The sequence below is a fragment of the Haplochromis burtoni genome, unplaced genomic scaffold (assembly GCF_018398535.1).
Source record: "Haplochromis burtoni strain Fernald_Lab_line unplaced genomic scaffold, NCSU_Asbu1 Contig_50, whole genome shotgun sequence".
Classification (NCBI taxonomy): domain Eukaryota; kingdom Metazoa; phylum Chordata; class Actinopteri; order Cichliformes; family Cichlidae; genus Haplochromis; species Haplochromis burtoni.
In genome coordinates, this window is record NW_024582411.1 from 2,204,203 (window position 1) to 2,216,415 (window position 12,213).

General features: G+C 37.9%; 1 protein-coding gene across 1 annotated transcript; it reads left to right on the forward strand.

Moving 5' to 3' along the window:
• Positions 1 to 1,960: 1,960 nt before the first annotated feature.
• Positions 1,961 to 11,415, forward strand: tmem41b (transmembrane protein 41B). Its single transcript, XM_005936487.3, has 7 exons — positions 1,961 to 2,216; positions 4,612 to 4,729; positions 6,151 to 6,279; positions 6,829 to 6,922; positions 8,837 to 8,941; positions 9,903 to 10,041; positions 10,128 to 11,415. Exons 1-7 carry the CDS (start codon positions 2,120 to 2,122, stop codon positions 10,295 to 10,297), a joined length of 852 nt encoding a protein of 283 aa, XP_005936549.1. The 5' UTR covers positions 1,961 to 2,119; the 3' UTR covers positions 10,298 to 11,415.
• Positions 11,416 to 12,213: the final 798 nt, after the last annotated feature.

Sequence of the window (12,213 nt, forward strand, 5' to 3'; positions counted from 1 at the left end):
TGTAGTTTCCAGCTACATGGTATCATATTATCTACTGAAATTCAAAAAAATGAGGAAGCTGACCCACCTACTGGCTGCATTTATTAAACGATTGAAAAAACTTTTAGTTTTAACGCCTTTTATTTCTTGATTTCTTTGCATAAATAAAGGTCATTTAAGGCTATTCATTATGAAAGTCCCAGTTACAAAGCTTAGAAGCTTAAATGAGTTCAAATACCTGGGGCCAAACATCAAAAGCAATGGATGGTGAGAGTGTCAGGGGTGATGCATGACAAAAGGATAGCAAGAATGAAAGCGAAGGTTTACAAGACTGAAGTGAGACCTTTTATATTGTATTTTTTGATGACAGTGGAACTGACAAAAAGACAGGATGTTCAGTTGGAAGACCATAAGATCCAATATTTTTTCATTGGGAAAAAGTATGCCAGAGGGATATCCTTGTTTCTCAATAAGTCACCTCTAATGATGGAGACAAAGTTGTAGTGGCAAGTTTGTGCACGAGCAGAAGAAAGACAGTTGGTATGTTGTACAAATTATGTTGAATAAGGAGCTCCCAGGCAGGATAGAGTAAAATGGATCCATATGGTATCATTTAACGACCCCTAAAAGGAGCAGCTAAAAGAATAAAAAAAACACACACAGTTGATTTGTGAACTTTGCTTGAAACTTACATTGGGATCCTACGGAGCCCCCCAGGGGACATGGGAGGAAAAAAAAATTGGGGAGGAAAAAAAAAAAAAATTAGGGAGGAAAAAAAAACACCCAAAGGTGTTAATCATATGCAATGATTTTCACTGCTATGATTTTTATTTGAAGACATAAGCAAGAAAGATTTACACCAGTGTGGATTTAAAGGGTACTGAACAAGAAAGAAACCCTCGCTCCAAAATCAACTCCTTCAAGCTTGATTGAAATTTGCAGCTGCCCACATGGACAACCCAAATCCCTTCTGGAGAAAATTTTTTAGGTCAGACGAGGCAAAGATTGAGTTATTTAGCAATAAAAAGAAGAGGTATATTTGGAAGAGTTATGCTTGGTGAGGCTTTCAAACTTAAAAATACTCTGCCAGCTGTCTTGCATGGTGGTGGTAGCATCATGTTATGGGGCTGTTTGCTGCCAGTGGTACTGGTACATTGCACAAACAGGATGGAATCATGAAGAAGTAAGACTTCCTCCAAATTCCAATTTCATTGCAGGTGTAAACTTTGCATGTCATAAATAAAGGGCTTGATTGATTGATTGATTGATTGAAACTTATAAAAATACATGCCTAAGATGAGTGTCTGTGAACTTTTGACCCCAACTTTAAATATAGTTGGTCTATAGAATCAAAATAAAGTATGTGCAGTATGTACATCTGTATGTTTTTTGTTTTGTTTTCCTATTGTGATGTATGTGTTTATTTTGGATTTATGTTTTGATTGCTTTTACTTCTGGAGTGCAAGTCCTTAATAAAATCCCGACTGACAACTGTTTCTCTATAATTCTCTATAATGAAGAACCATCCGTATAAATTATAGGGCTGTCTGCACCCTCATCTTTGTAATTTTCTCTGAAAGAATTTAATATATGATGTTAATATTTTAAAGGCTTGTTCATGCAAGATACAGATACAGAGTGTGAAGAGTATAAACTGTAAAGTACCTTAAATTTGTATTTTGATTGATCATACTTTATTCATCCCGAGGGAAATTGGGTTAAGGCTGCCAGCCGTGCCAGCGCCGTCTTACCCATCCGACCCTACATACATTACACAAACATCACATGGGGAAGACAGGTCAGAGGGGTATAACATGGAAAAGCACAACATGAGGAAAGATAAGGAGAAAAAAATAACTCCCCCCAGACTGTCCAATATGAAACACTTTAAATATAAAACTGAATAATAACCAATAAAAAATGTCTTTAAGATATGAAAGTAGACTTCACTGCAGAATGTGGCGAGCCTGCCGCTGGGCGCGCTGTTGTAAATGGTGGAGGTTTGCTCCTGAATGTAAGGTAAAAGGTCAATCAGTGTAACGTGTCATCAGGCTGTCGACATACCGGTGTCACTCGATCGACTTGCCGGTTGTTACTCCACTACATCTCGGTACCGCTAATCTTAACGTTATCTCAGAAAATGGCCAAAAAGCGGAGAGAAACCAGAGACACGGACGGCTTGTCCGTAGCACAGGAAGAGGTGAAGGCTAATGCCAGTAACTCCAAAGTCCTGAAAGGTAGGCTCATGGCGGTAGCTAATTGTTAAACGTTAACGAAAAAGAAGAGGAAAGCAAATAGAGACAGATGAAGCAATATGACCACTCGACTGTGTCCTTTTAACTTTGAGACCGTTACGTATTGCGAAGCAGCCTGAACCAGCTAGCTAAAGTTAGCCCTGCTTGATTTCGATGCTGTACTTTGTATCGCCAAACCTTATAAACAACACATCACAAAGTTGGCCAAAAACCCACCTCAGCCTCATTTAAGGTGTAATAACTTAAATGTTTAGTCAGCATACCTACATTAACCTAATAGTTTAAATTACTAAATCTTTTATCAGCGAAAAGATAAACTGCTGGTTAACAAAGACGGTTGGGGAAGTATTCATCTCCTCCAACGGTAAAGTAAGGATATGACAAAAAGTACTCCATAAGATTAATCATAAAAGCTCTTATTTCCAGAAAAATGTGCAGAATGTAATTCTAAAGTTATTTCAGTTTCAATGTTTTTTGAGGGGGGTTAAAGTAATATTTATCCATTTTGTGTAAATGAAGTTTAATTAACTGTGCATTGTTAATTAAACTTAATTCGAGCTGCATTTCAAAAGCTCATGTCAAGCTATTATATTAAGTGTAATGTATCGATTTGCATGAACTGTAAATGAAAAAGTAAAGTGCAAATGTACTCCAGCAATGTCAAAAGTAGCTAAGGTTACAGGGTGTATGTGAACCTTATTACATATTCACAGGTATTGTACTTACCTTGTACACATGGCGTGTGGATTACATATGAGTGTTTCCCTTTAGTCAAGGACTCGCATGAGTTCAGAGCTGAAGTGTTTTTTTTCTTATGAACTTTGTTCCTTCTTGTCTAAATGACCAGCAAAGCAAACAAACATAAAAACGTATAGAGATGCATTTTGAGTTTATCATATCTTTTGGTTGATTCAGTTTTCCTGGATCCATAAAGTGGACGTAGCCATGCTGACTTAACACATTGCTTTGTAGAGTAAAACCCTTGAGTTTGGCATTTGTCTATGGGCTTTTTGGAACTGGAAGTGACCATATTAGACAAGAAGATAAAACTGGGGAGTGCCAAGTGGAAAATAATGAAGGAATAAGGAACCACCCACACTCTGTCAGAAAGGGCTAATGAGTTGCTGGAAAATCAGCTGACTTTGGAGCCTGGTGTCCTGCTGGCCAGGTCCATCTTTTTTTCTTTTTTTTTTTAAATAAAATGCATGCCTCAAATAGACTCAGTCTTAATTTCCACCAGACAAGGCATCAGAAGTGCATAGCTATGTCCTGCTGTTAAAGAGGAAAAGTGGCACACAGCTATGAGGTTTATTTGCATAAGTGCTGGGAAGTGATATCCACGCTCATTCTAAAGCTATGTGTGGACTGATGAAGTGCTATGTTTGTCTCAGATCACCTCTGAATGTGCTGCAAGTGATTACATCTGTCCAACTTGATTGGATCAGACAAGATGCATCTCAATGGCAGGAGTGACCAGATGGCAATACTGCTTTCTGACGTCATGCTCAGTTGTGTTTTTATGTCACACAAACTTTGTTGAGAATGTATTTAATAATAATAATAATAATAATAATAATAATAATAATAATAATAATAATGGATTGGATTTATATAGCGCCTTTTCAAGGCACCCAAAGCGCTTTACAATACCACTATTCATTCACTCTCACATTCATACACTGGTGGAGGCAGCTACAGTTGTAGCCACAGCTGCCCTGGGGCAGACTGACAGAAGCGAGGCTGCCATATCGCGCCATCTGGCCAACACCAGTAGGCAAGTAGGGTAAAGTGTCTTGCCCAAGGACACAATGACCAGGACAGAGAGCCCAGGAATCGAACCGCACCTTTTTAAGCATAATCTTTATTAGTGCCAAGTATTTGATTGAAGCTGATGGTAAAGCCAGCTTCAATCAAAAACTTACAAATTTTAAATATTAATTGAACAATTAAAGACCATAACATTCATATTTTACTCCCAGGTGTCAGCTTATGACACTGATGATAAGCTATCATCAAATATGTATGTGACACCAGACTCAGTATGTGTTGGCAGACCATCATAGTGTGCTGCAGTGTAGTAGTGTGGTTTTAAATGAGCAAACGGCAAAAAAAAAGCACTTCCTCTCTGCATATATTAAGATCTCACAGTTAGATATTGCAGTTCTCTCTTTCTATAAAGTTTATGCTGAAAGCATCATTAAAGAGACAGTCTCAGCCATAGCCACAAGTGTCTCTCTCTCCCGAGAGAGAGATTCGGTTCCCCGTAGTGGCTTAAATGAGTGATGCTAATTATACAAAAGCTTACTTGTAGGGTGTTTATCTGATTATAGTTTACTCTATGTTAACCGGGTGTTTGACTTACTTTCTCTCTCCACAGAGATTCAGCATAGCGCAGGGGGCTCAGCACGCATGTCTCTGCTGATTCTGGTGTCCATCTTCACCTGCTCTGCCTCAGTCATGTACCTTGTTTACAGGAACTTCCCAGAGCTTTCTGAGTAAGTTGCCCTGGTGTGGTTGTTTCAGCATGAAGTGCAGTTTACCCAAAACACTTCTCAGATCTGAAGGAGTGGATTTTACTAGACATTGCTTTTCTGTTTAATAGATTCATTTCTGCTGTTTCACAGGTAGGGTGTATATAACTTTATTTCCATTCAGTGGCACACAGGCTTGAAAACTGAATGGTGGTGAGTCATGGTTAAAAGACAAACAAACAAACAATAAACATCTTGCTGAGTACAACACAGCTTGAGCTGTAGGTCGTCTTGTGTTGAAGGCAAAGCTGTCATTATCTTGATGACTGTTTTCTCACCAGCTAATGATGAGTTACACTTTCTGTTAGTAGTTTTGTTCGGTACCTATTCATAAAATACTCTGTATAAAAAAAAAAACTGACAGAAATTGCTTTAACTAGTTGGGATTGTCTCTATAATATTTTGTGGTCTTTTCCTTACTGAGTGCCCTCAGGACTGTTGTCGAGTGGAGCTATACAAATACTGTGCAATTAAATTGAATTTGGGGCAAAGGAGACAAACCACATAATGTTTGGATCTTTATTCAATGAAGTTAGGATTTCAGCTTAAAGGTTAATGAAAACAAATGCATTTAAAAAGGTCTTTTGAGCCCATTGGCTGCTTCAAAAGCATAATCTCCCTCAGTGTTTAGCTGCGACATTGGAGATTGTTTTAAATTCTTTGGGGAGGCTTTACTCTTTGTTTAGAAATGTAAATAAAAGAAAAATAGAGGGGCATAGCAGAGTGGAGATACAGTAAATGGCCTCAGGGGTTGCTTTGAACTCAAGCCTCCACTATTTTTAAGTGCAGGTGAGCTTGACTGTGTTTGTAATGCCTTGCTAGTAAAATAGTTAATCAAGTGAAGAGTTAACCAAGACAGCCAGGCACCAGTGCACTCCTGATATACTTAGTTATTAGGAGCTCTGTACTGGTGGATTTTGGCAGTTTTTGTTAGGTAAATGAAGAAAAGGTTAAAAATGAGAGTAATTCTGACATAGTGTTCAAGTCCAGAATTGCTGAGATATGATTTAGAAGCAGTAAGAGAATATGTCAGCATGAAATTGGCAATGAAAAACTGGACAGATCCAGTCATTAAGCGAATGGGTTAAATGCAGAGAGGAATTTCCCCACGGGGATCAGTAAAGTATAAATTATTATTAACTGCTGGTAGACATCGTTCATTAGAAGAGTTGGACCCATAATAGTAAAACATGCATGTAGAGTTTTTCTCTGTACTTGTACAGCTTCAATTTTGAACATACCTGCTAAGAAACACACTATTCTCACTGGTAGTGCTAATTCACAAACCAATTACATAATCATTTGCTGATTTTTATATATTAAAAACGACTGGAAAGGGTTTTAACTAAATTGTGACTGACACAAGATTTATTTATTTTTTTCAGTGATGAAATGGAGAAAATCAAGATCCCCAAAGACATGGATGATGCTAAAGCTTTGGGAACAGTATTGTCCAAATACAAAGACACCTACTACACCCAGGTGTTGGTGGCCTACTTTGCAACATATGTTTTGTATCCTTGGAGAAAACATCACCCTTTATGTAAAATATGTACTTTACTACTTACTCTGAACTACTTTGCTGAGGTTCGGGCTAAGTAAAGCTGTCTGGTTTGCATTGATAGTTTGCACTAGCTATTCAGTTAACTTTGTGTTAACTGAAGTTATTATTTTATTGTCTTTTTCTGGCTACAGCTTCATTAGTTTCTTGTGACTGAATCTTTCAGCTGGCATTCCTGACAAAGTATGACCATGTATGACCTTTCAGAACTGTCAGTGGTATCTCCCACGTGTAAAACTTATGACTCAGATTTTTTCTAATAATTCTTTCAGAGTGTCAGCTCTAAGTCTGCTGTAAAAGTCAAGCAAGCAGAACTTTGTATCCAATATTGGATGTCTCTGAGGATAAATCTAGTGTGTGCACACAATCTCATTTTAACTGCTCAACCTACAGACAAAGTATTACCATCATTGTAGTGGGTTTTTCTTTTAGGGCTTATGTGAGAAGAGGAATCTTGTGTGGAGCTCATTTTTAAAGAAATACACCTTAACACTTTTACCAGCCTCCAGACTTTTGCAATCCCTGGATCGATCTTCCTCAGCATACTGTCTGGATATCTTTATCCGTTCCCTCTGGCTCTTTTCTTGGTGTGCTTGGTGAGTAAGAGCAGTATGAAATTTGTAAGAAAAAAACATTGAGTTTATTTATGTAAGGATGTCAAGCCACAGCCTTTTGTTAAATAGATGGATGATTGCATCTCTTAAAGTTTTTCATACAGTGGAATTATAATTTACAGTTATGGTTACATCTTTAATGACTTTAAAGAAGGGGGAAAAAAGTGATTGATTAAATGTCCCTTAGCAAGCTGCACCACAACCAGATGCTTTTGGCAACCATCATCATCAACCTCCTGCATAAGTCTGGCTGAATGTTTGACCACTTTTCTTTGCAAAATTTTCCATCTTACCACATTTAAATTAGTTGATTTTTAAGCACAATCCAAACATTTTCAAAAGGGTTGAGGTCAGAGCTTTGGGAATGCTCTTCCAGAAGTTGACCTTTATCTGTTATAAAACCAGTTTTGGTGTGTTTGGGATCATTGTCCTGTTGGAACACACAACTGTGTCAAAGTTTCAACTTTGTAGCCGTTGATTAGAAGAGAATTTGAAGAATTTGGAAGTAGTCTTTATTTTTTCCAATGTACCAGTACCAGTGCAGCAAAACAGCCCCAGAGCCTGATACTAAGGCTACAGCTGATATCGTGTTCTTAGCCTCACCTTTACTCCCTCCAAATATAACTCTTATCATTAATCTTAATTTCATACGATTGTAATACTTTTCTCCAAAAGCTCTTTGGCTCGTCCATGTGGGCAGCTGCAAATTTCAGTTGAGGTTTTCAGCAGTTTGCAATTCATGAGCCTTGGTTTGGTTGTTCCTGAACATCCTAGCCAATATCCTCTCAAGGCCTTCTTCCAGACCTTGGTAAAGTGGTGACTTGTCTGATTAACTTGTACAACTGGAATCTACAGTTGTTTAGAACTGGCTCCAAGAGACAATCCCAACTTTTGTAAATACAAAGCTCACCTTCTTAGAACTTTACTGAGTTCTTTTGATTTTTTTTCCCCACCATTGCCATGATGTTTGTCAGTGCTTTGGTCTGACCAAACAATCCTTTTTATGCTGGCAAAGATCCAGTTAATCATGATCACTACTTAGTCTTTGTCACATTCAAAGACACTATAGAACCTTCAGCACCACTTTTTAGCTTTAGCTTGTATGTATATTTTCAACCCTGTATGGATTAGAAGAAACTCTAAAATAAATTAAAACTCATGGACACAATTTTTGTTTTTAAAGTCATTAAAGATGTATGCTGTACAATAATTTCACTCTGTGGCCTAAAATGATCATGAAATTCATGCCCATGATGAATTTATGCAACACTTCCAACCACAACTGTAAATGTAGAGCAGACAGCAGTGTAATCACGTGGCTTTTTGTATATTTTTGAAGGGAAATTCCACATTTAAACATGCAAGGATAGAATGAAAATGTCACGTTTAACATTGTCACCAGTTTAACCTCAGTACCTGCATGAACAGCATACAGCTGCGTTTGACCATGTTGCATCATAGTCTCCTGTGACCACTTGGCTGGTTGGTTTTTTTTTTGTTTTTTTTTCTTGTGGACTTTTTTTTCCCCTGTAAATACGCGATGCATTCACACTAGTGGTTTAGCCTTGTTCACACTAAACCATGATGTTTTTGCTGTTACAGCCAAGAAGGGCTTTGGTTAGTGTGAAAACCCAGAGACCTTTTCTTTGAAACTACATGCAGCTTTTCTTAACACCTCACCTCTGCTGCTAGCATTATGAAAGCGATGGAATATGGAAATTGTGTTGCATTATAGTTAATAATCATATTTAGAGATACATATTTAATTTGTGAAGGACTCTAAATGTTTTATAAGTCAGTTACCAGAAGAGTCATTTCTGCTTCTAGCTTTGAGATTTTTTTTTTTTCTTCTGTATTATCTTCCTCAGTCACTCATCATTTTCTGTCTGTTGGCAGTGCTCTGGCTTGGGTGCTTCGTTCTGTTATATGCTGTCATATCTGGTGGGCAGACCAGTGGTCTACAGATATCTCACAGAGCGAGCACAGAAATGGTCTCAGCAGGTAGGAGCTTTGACAGGAAAGAACCTTTTTTTGTTTGTTTTATTTTGGGGGTTTTTGTTCTTTTCATATATTTATGCATTTTCTTTGTGTTTTGCTTTAGTTGTACTGGTTTTGAGTTGCATTTAAAGACCCACAAATATATTGCCAAATAACAACAACAACATTTACCTCAAGATGCTTTATACTATAATGTAAAGACCCTACAATCATATAGAGGAAGCCCCAACAATCAAACGACCCCCTTTAAGCATGCACCTGGCAACCATGGGAAGGAAAAACTCCCTTTTAACAGGAAGAGACCTCAGGAAGAATCACGCTCAGGGAGGGGTGGACATTTTTCACAATCGGTTTGAGGGGAGGGGAGGAAGACAGTACAAACGACCTGCTGTGGAAGAGGACCAGACATTAATAATAACTAATGATCAAAGTGCTTTGTAAGCTTGTAATGAGTGAAGAAGTACTTTATGGAAATCCCCCAGCAACCTAGGCCTATTGCAGGGTAACTAAGGGTTATGTGCTTTAGCAAAAAGGAAAGTTTTAAGCCTAATCTTAAAAATAAAGAATTCAAACTGGTAGCCGTTTCCGCAGAAGAGGGGTGTAAAAACTAAAGACTGCCTCCTATTTTTAAATACCCTACGAACCACAAGGAAGCATGCAGTGTGAGAGTGAAGTGCTCTATTGGAGTGATATGGTACTATGAGGTCTTTAAGATAAGATTGGACTGAATTAGTCAAGACTTTGTATGCGAAGAGATGGGTTTTAAATTTGATTTCTCTCTCTATCGTGCTATACATGTTTTAATGATTGCTTAATGAGCTTTAATATCCCCAGTATTACCCAGTATTCCACAGCACAGCAGTCTTCCAACATGATTTTAATAAAAGCTGATCATTTATTTATTGTTTGTAATTTCAGAAATATTCTGCTCATGATTTTTCTTATATTTTATTTTTAATGGCAGGTTGACAAACATAGAAATCATTTAATCAATTACATCATCTTCTTGAGGATAACCCCCTTTCTACCCAACTGGTTCATCAACATCACCTCACCTGTCATCAATGTGCCTTTGGGGGTTTTCTTCATCGGTACCTTTCTTGGTAAGACTGTTTTTCTCTCTACTGCTGGATCCATTTAGGTAATGTTTTCCACCAATGACTAACCTTCATTCCACACTGATCAACAGGAGTGGCTCCACCATCCTTTGTAGCAATCAACGCAGGTACAACACTGTACAAACTCACCACGGCGGGCGAAGCCGTGTCCTGGAACTCCCTGGCTGTGCTCGGTGTACTAGCCGTGCTCTCGATTTTACCCGTCTGCTTCCAGAAGAAGCTGCAGCAGAAACTAGAGTAGAGCCCGTCACCTCACCTCAGCAACTCATCTGCTGGCTGATCCCAACATCTCCCTTACCTCGCCTCAGGAACATGCAGCGGTCACTGAAGCTGCTCCGCATCCATCTCGTAGGCGGTGGAGGAATTGCCAAGCACTCATCAACCACAAAAATGCATGCAGTGGTGGGTTGTTCCTGATGTAAAGTACAAACAGTCCACTGCTTGCACAAGTTGTTTTTGGTTTCTGTGACTCATGGTATAAATATTAGAAACTGTTTTTTTGTTGTTTTTATTTAATGCACTGCTTGTTATATAATTGTATGATCTTCTTCAGACAATAAAAGGTGCCACTTGCAGGATGCTTTCCTAAAGTGCAGGTCACAGTTGCTCCACATGGCCTTATTTCATGGGGAATAACGTGCCTGTGTTGTCTTTTTAGGAACTCTGTCATCAAACAGTGTAATCAGCATCTTGTTCAGATTATTCTGGACATTTTATTTCTAAATACTCAACAAACAGGCACTTGGACAACAGCAGAAGAGTTGCTACATCCTGTTAGTAGCACCTTTAACACCCACTCCCGTTTTAATATTTATTTCTCCTGCATTTGTCTACTTAATAGAATCTGATTAGCACTATAGCAATAATTTTCGCACTACTTCTCAAAGGGGATTTTAGTCTTTTCAAAGTGCATTTTGACACAGGGTTCGTGCTCTGGCGACTATATGCAGAGTTTGGGCATACATTAATATGTAGAGAAAAGGAAACGCGTAAGCACTGATCTTTGTAAGTTTGTGTTTTGTTGACATGTGAGTAATTCAGTGATCTTCCTAAAAGTGTGCCTGCATCTTCTGCCAGACAACTTCCCTTTTTCTTTCATCCATGTTTCCATATTATAATCTACTTTGCTACTGAACGCTTGAAAGTATTTAAAGTACAGACTAGGCCAATGTAATATTTTTTTCACAGGACATCCAAACTGCAGAGTGTCAAACTCAGCATCTCTAGCTGGTATTTTTATTTAAACAGTAAATGTAGATCTTGCTGGTGTACTGAACAGTTCTTGAAAGTCAACACAGTTGTCTTGGTTTGTAAATTTTAAAAGTCAAAGGCTGAGATTGCTTTTTTTTTTTTTTTAATTTTTTTATATGTACTGTGATCATCTGCATTCATCTCCACCCTACAATATCTAACTAGTGATTTTAATATGATGGATGATCGACCATTGAGCTCAATAAGACTGCCAACAGACTGTGCAGTGTCTGAGCCTTGCCTTGCTTTTACTGCTTCCTTTTCTTCACCTTGGGGAAATGTGCTGTGTTGCCTGATTTATGTTGCTAGATTGTGTTCTTTAAAGTGTTTTGAATGGCTGTTTATGTCCTGTTATTTAAAAAAACAAAAAGCTTATATAGATTATATTTCCCTCTAGATTTGTTGCCTGTGTACCAAGGTAACTCATTGCTCCTGCTGCTAAAAATCTTCTGGACAGTTAACAGACGGAGTGAATGTACATGTAGGTAACAAATCTTAACCTAGATCTCTTAAAAATGCACATTTAGAGTTGTGCATCAGGAGATTTCATGTTTTTGCTTATGTCTTAATGGACAGTGTATCTACTGTACTACTGTATGAATATTAAACTCTCAAACCCAGATTTTAAAAGACTGCATAAAGATTAATTGATGTAAAAGGAGGAAACAGCACTACAGTAGTTAAATGGTTTTTTTTGGTTACTGTTTTTGAAACATCTGCAATGGATAAAGAACCTTCGTTAAGTAAAGTAGCAAAATGCTGTGAAATGATTCCTGTTGCAGTTATGAGTAACCTCTTATTCCCCTGTAATGCTAACTATGCCAACAAATGATAGTTGGTAACTTTTTCTAAAATATTTAAACCTTACACCTAATTTCAACTTAACCTACTATACCAACTGGTTAA

Bases quoted from the DNA above. Each gene is read 5' to 3' on its own strand.
- tmem41b (XM_005936487.3), top strand. From the start codon at position 2,120: ATGGCCAAAAAGCGGAGAGAAACCAGAGACACGGACGGCTTGTCCGTA. The intron at 2,217-4,611 runs GTAGGCTCATGG...CTCTCTCCACAG, and splicing joins TAACTCCAAAGTCCTGAAAG to AGATTCAGCATAGCGCAGGG. The intron at 6,923-8,836 runs GTGAGTAAGAGC...GTCTGTTGGCAG, and splicing joins CTCTTTTCTTGGTGTGCTTG to TGCTCTGGCTTGGGTGCTTC.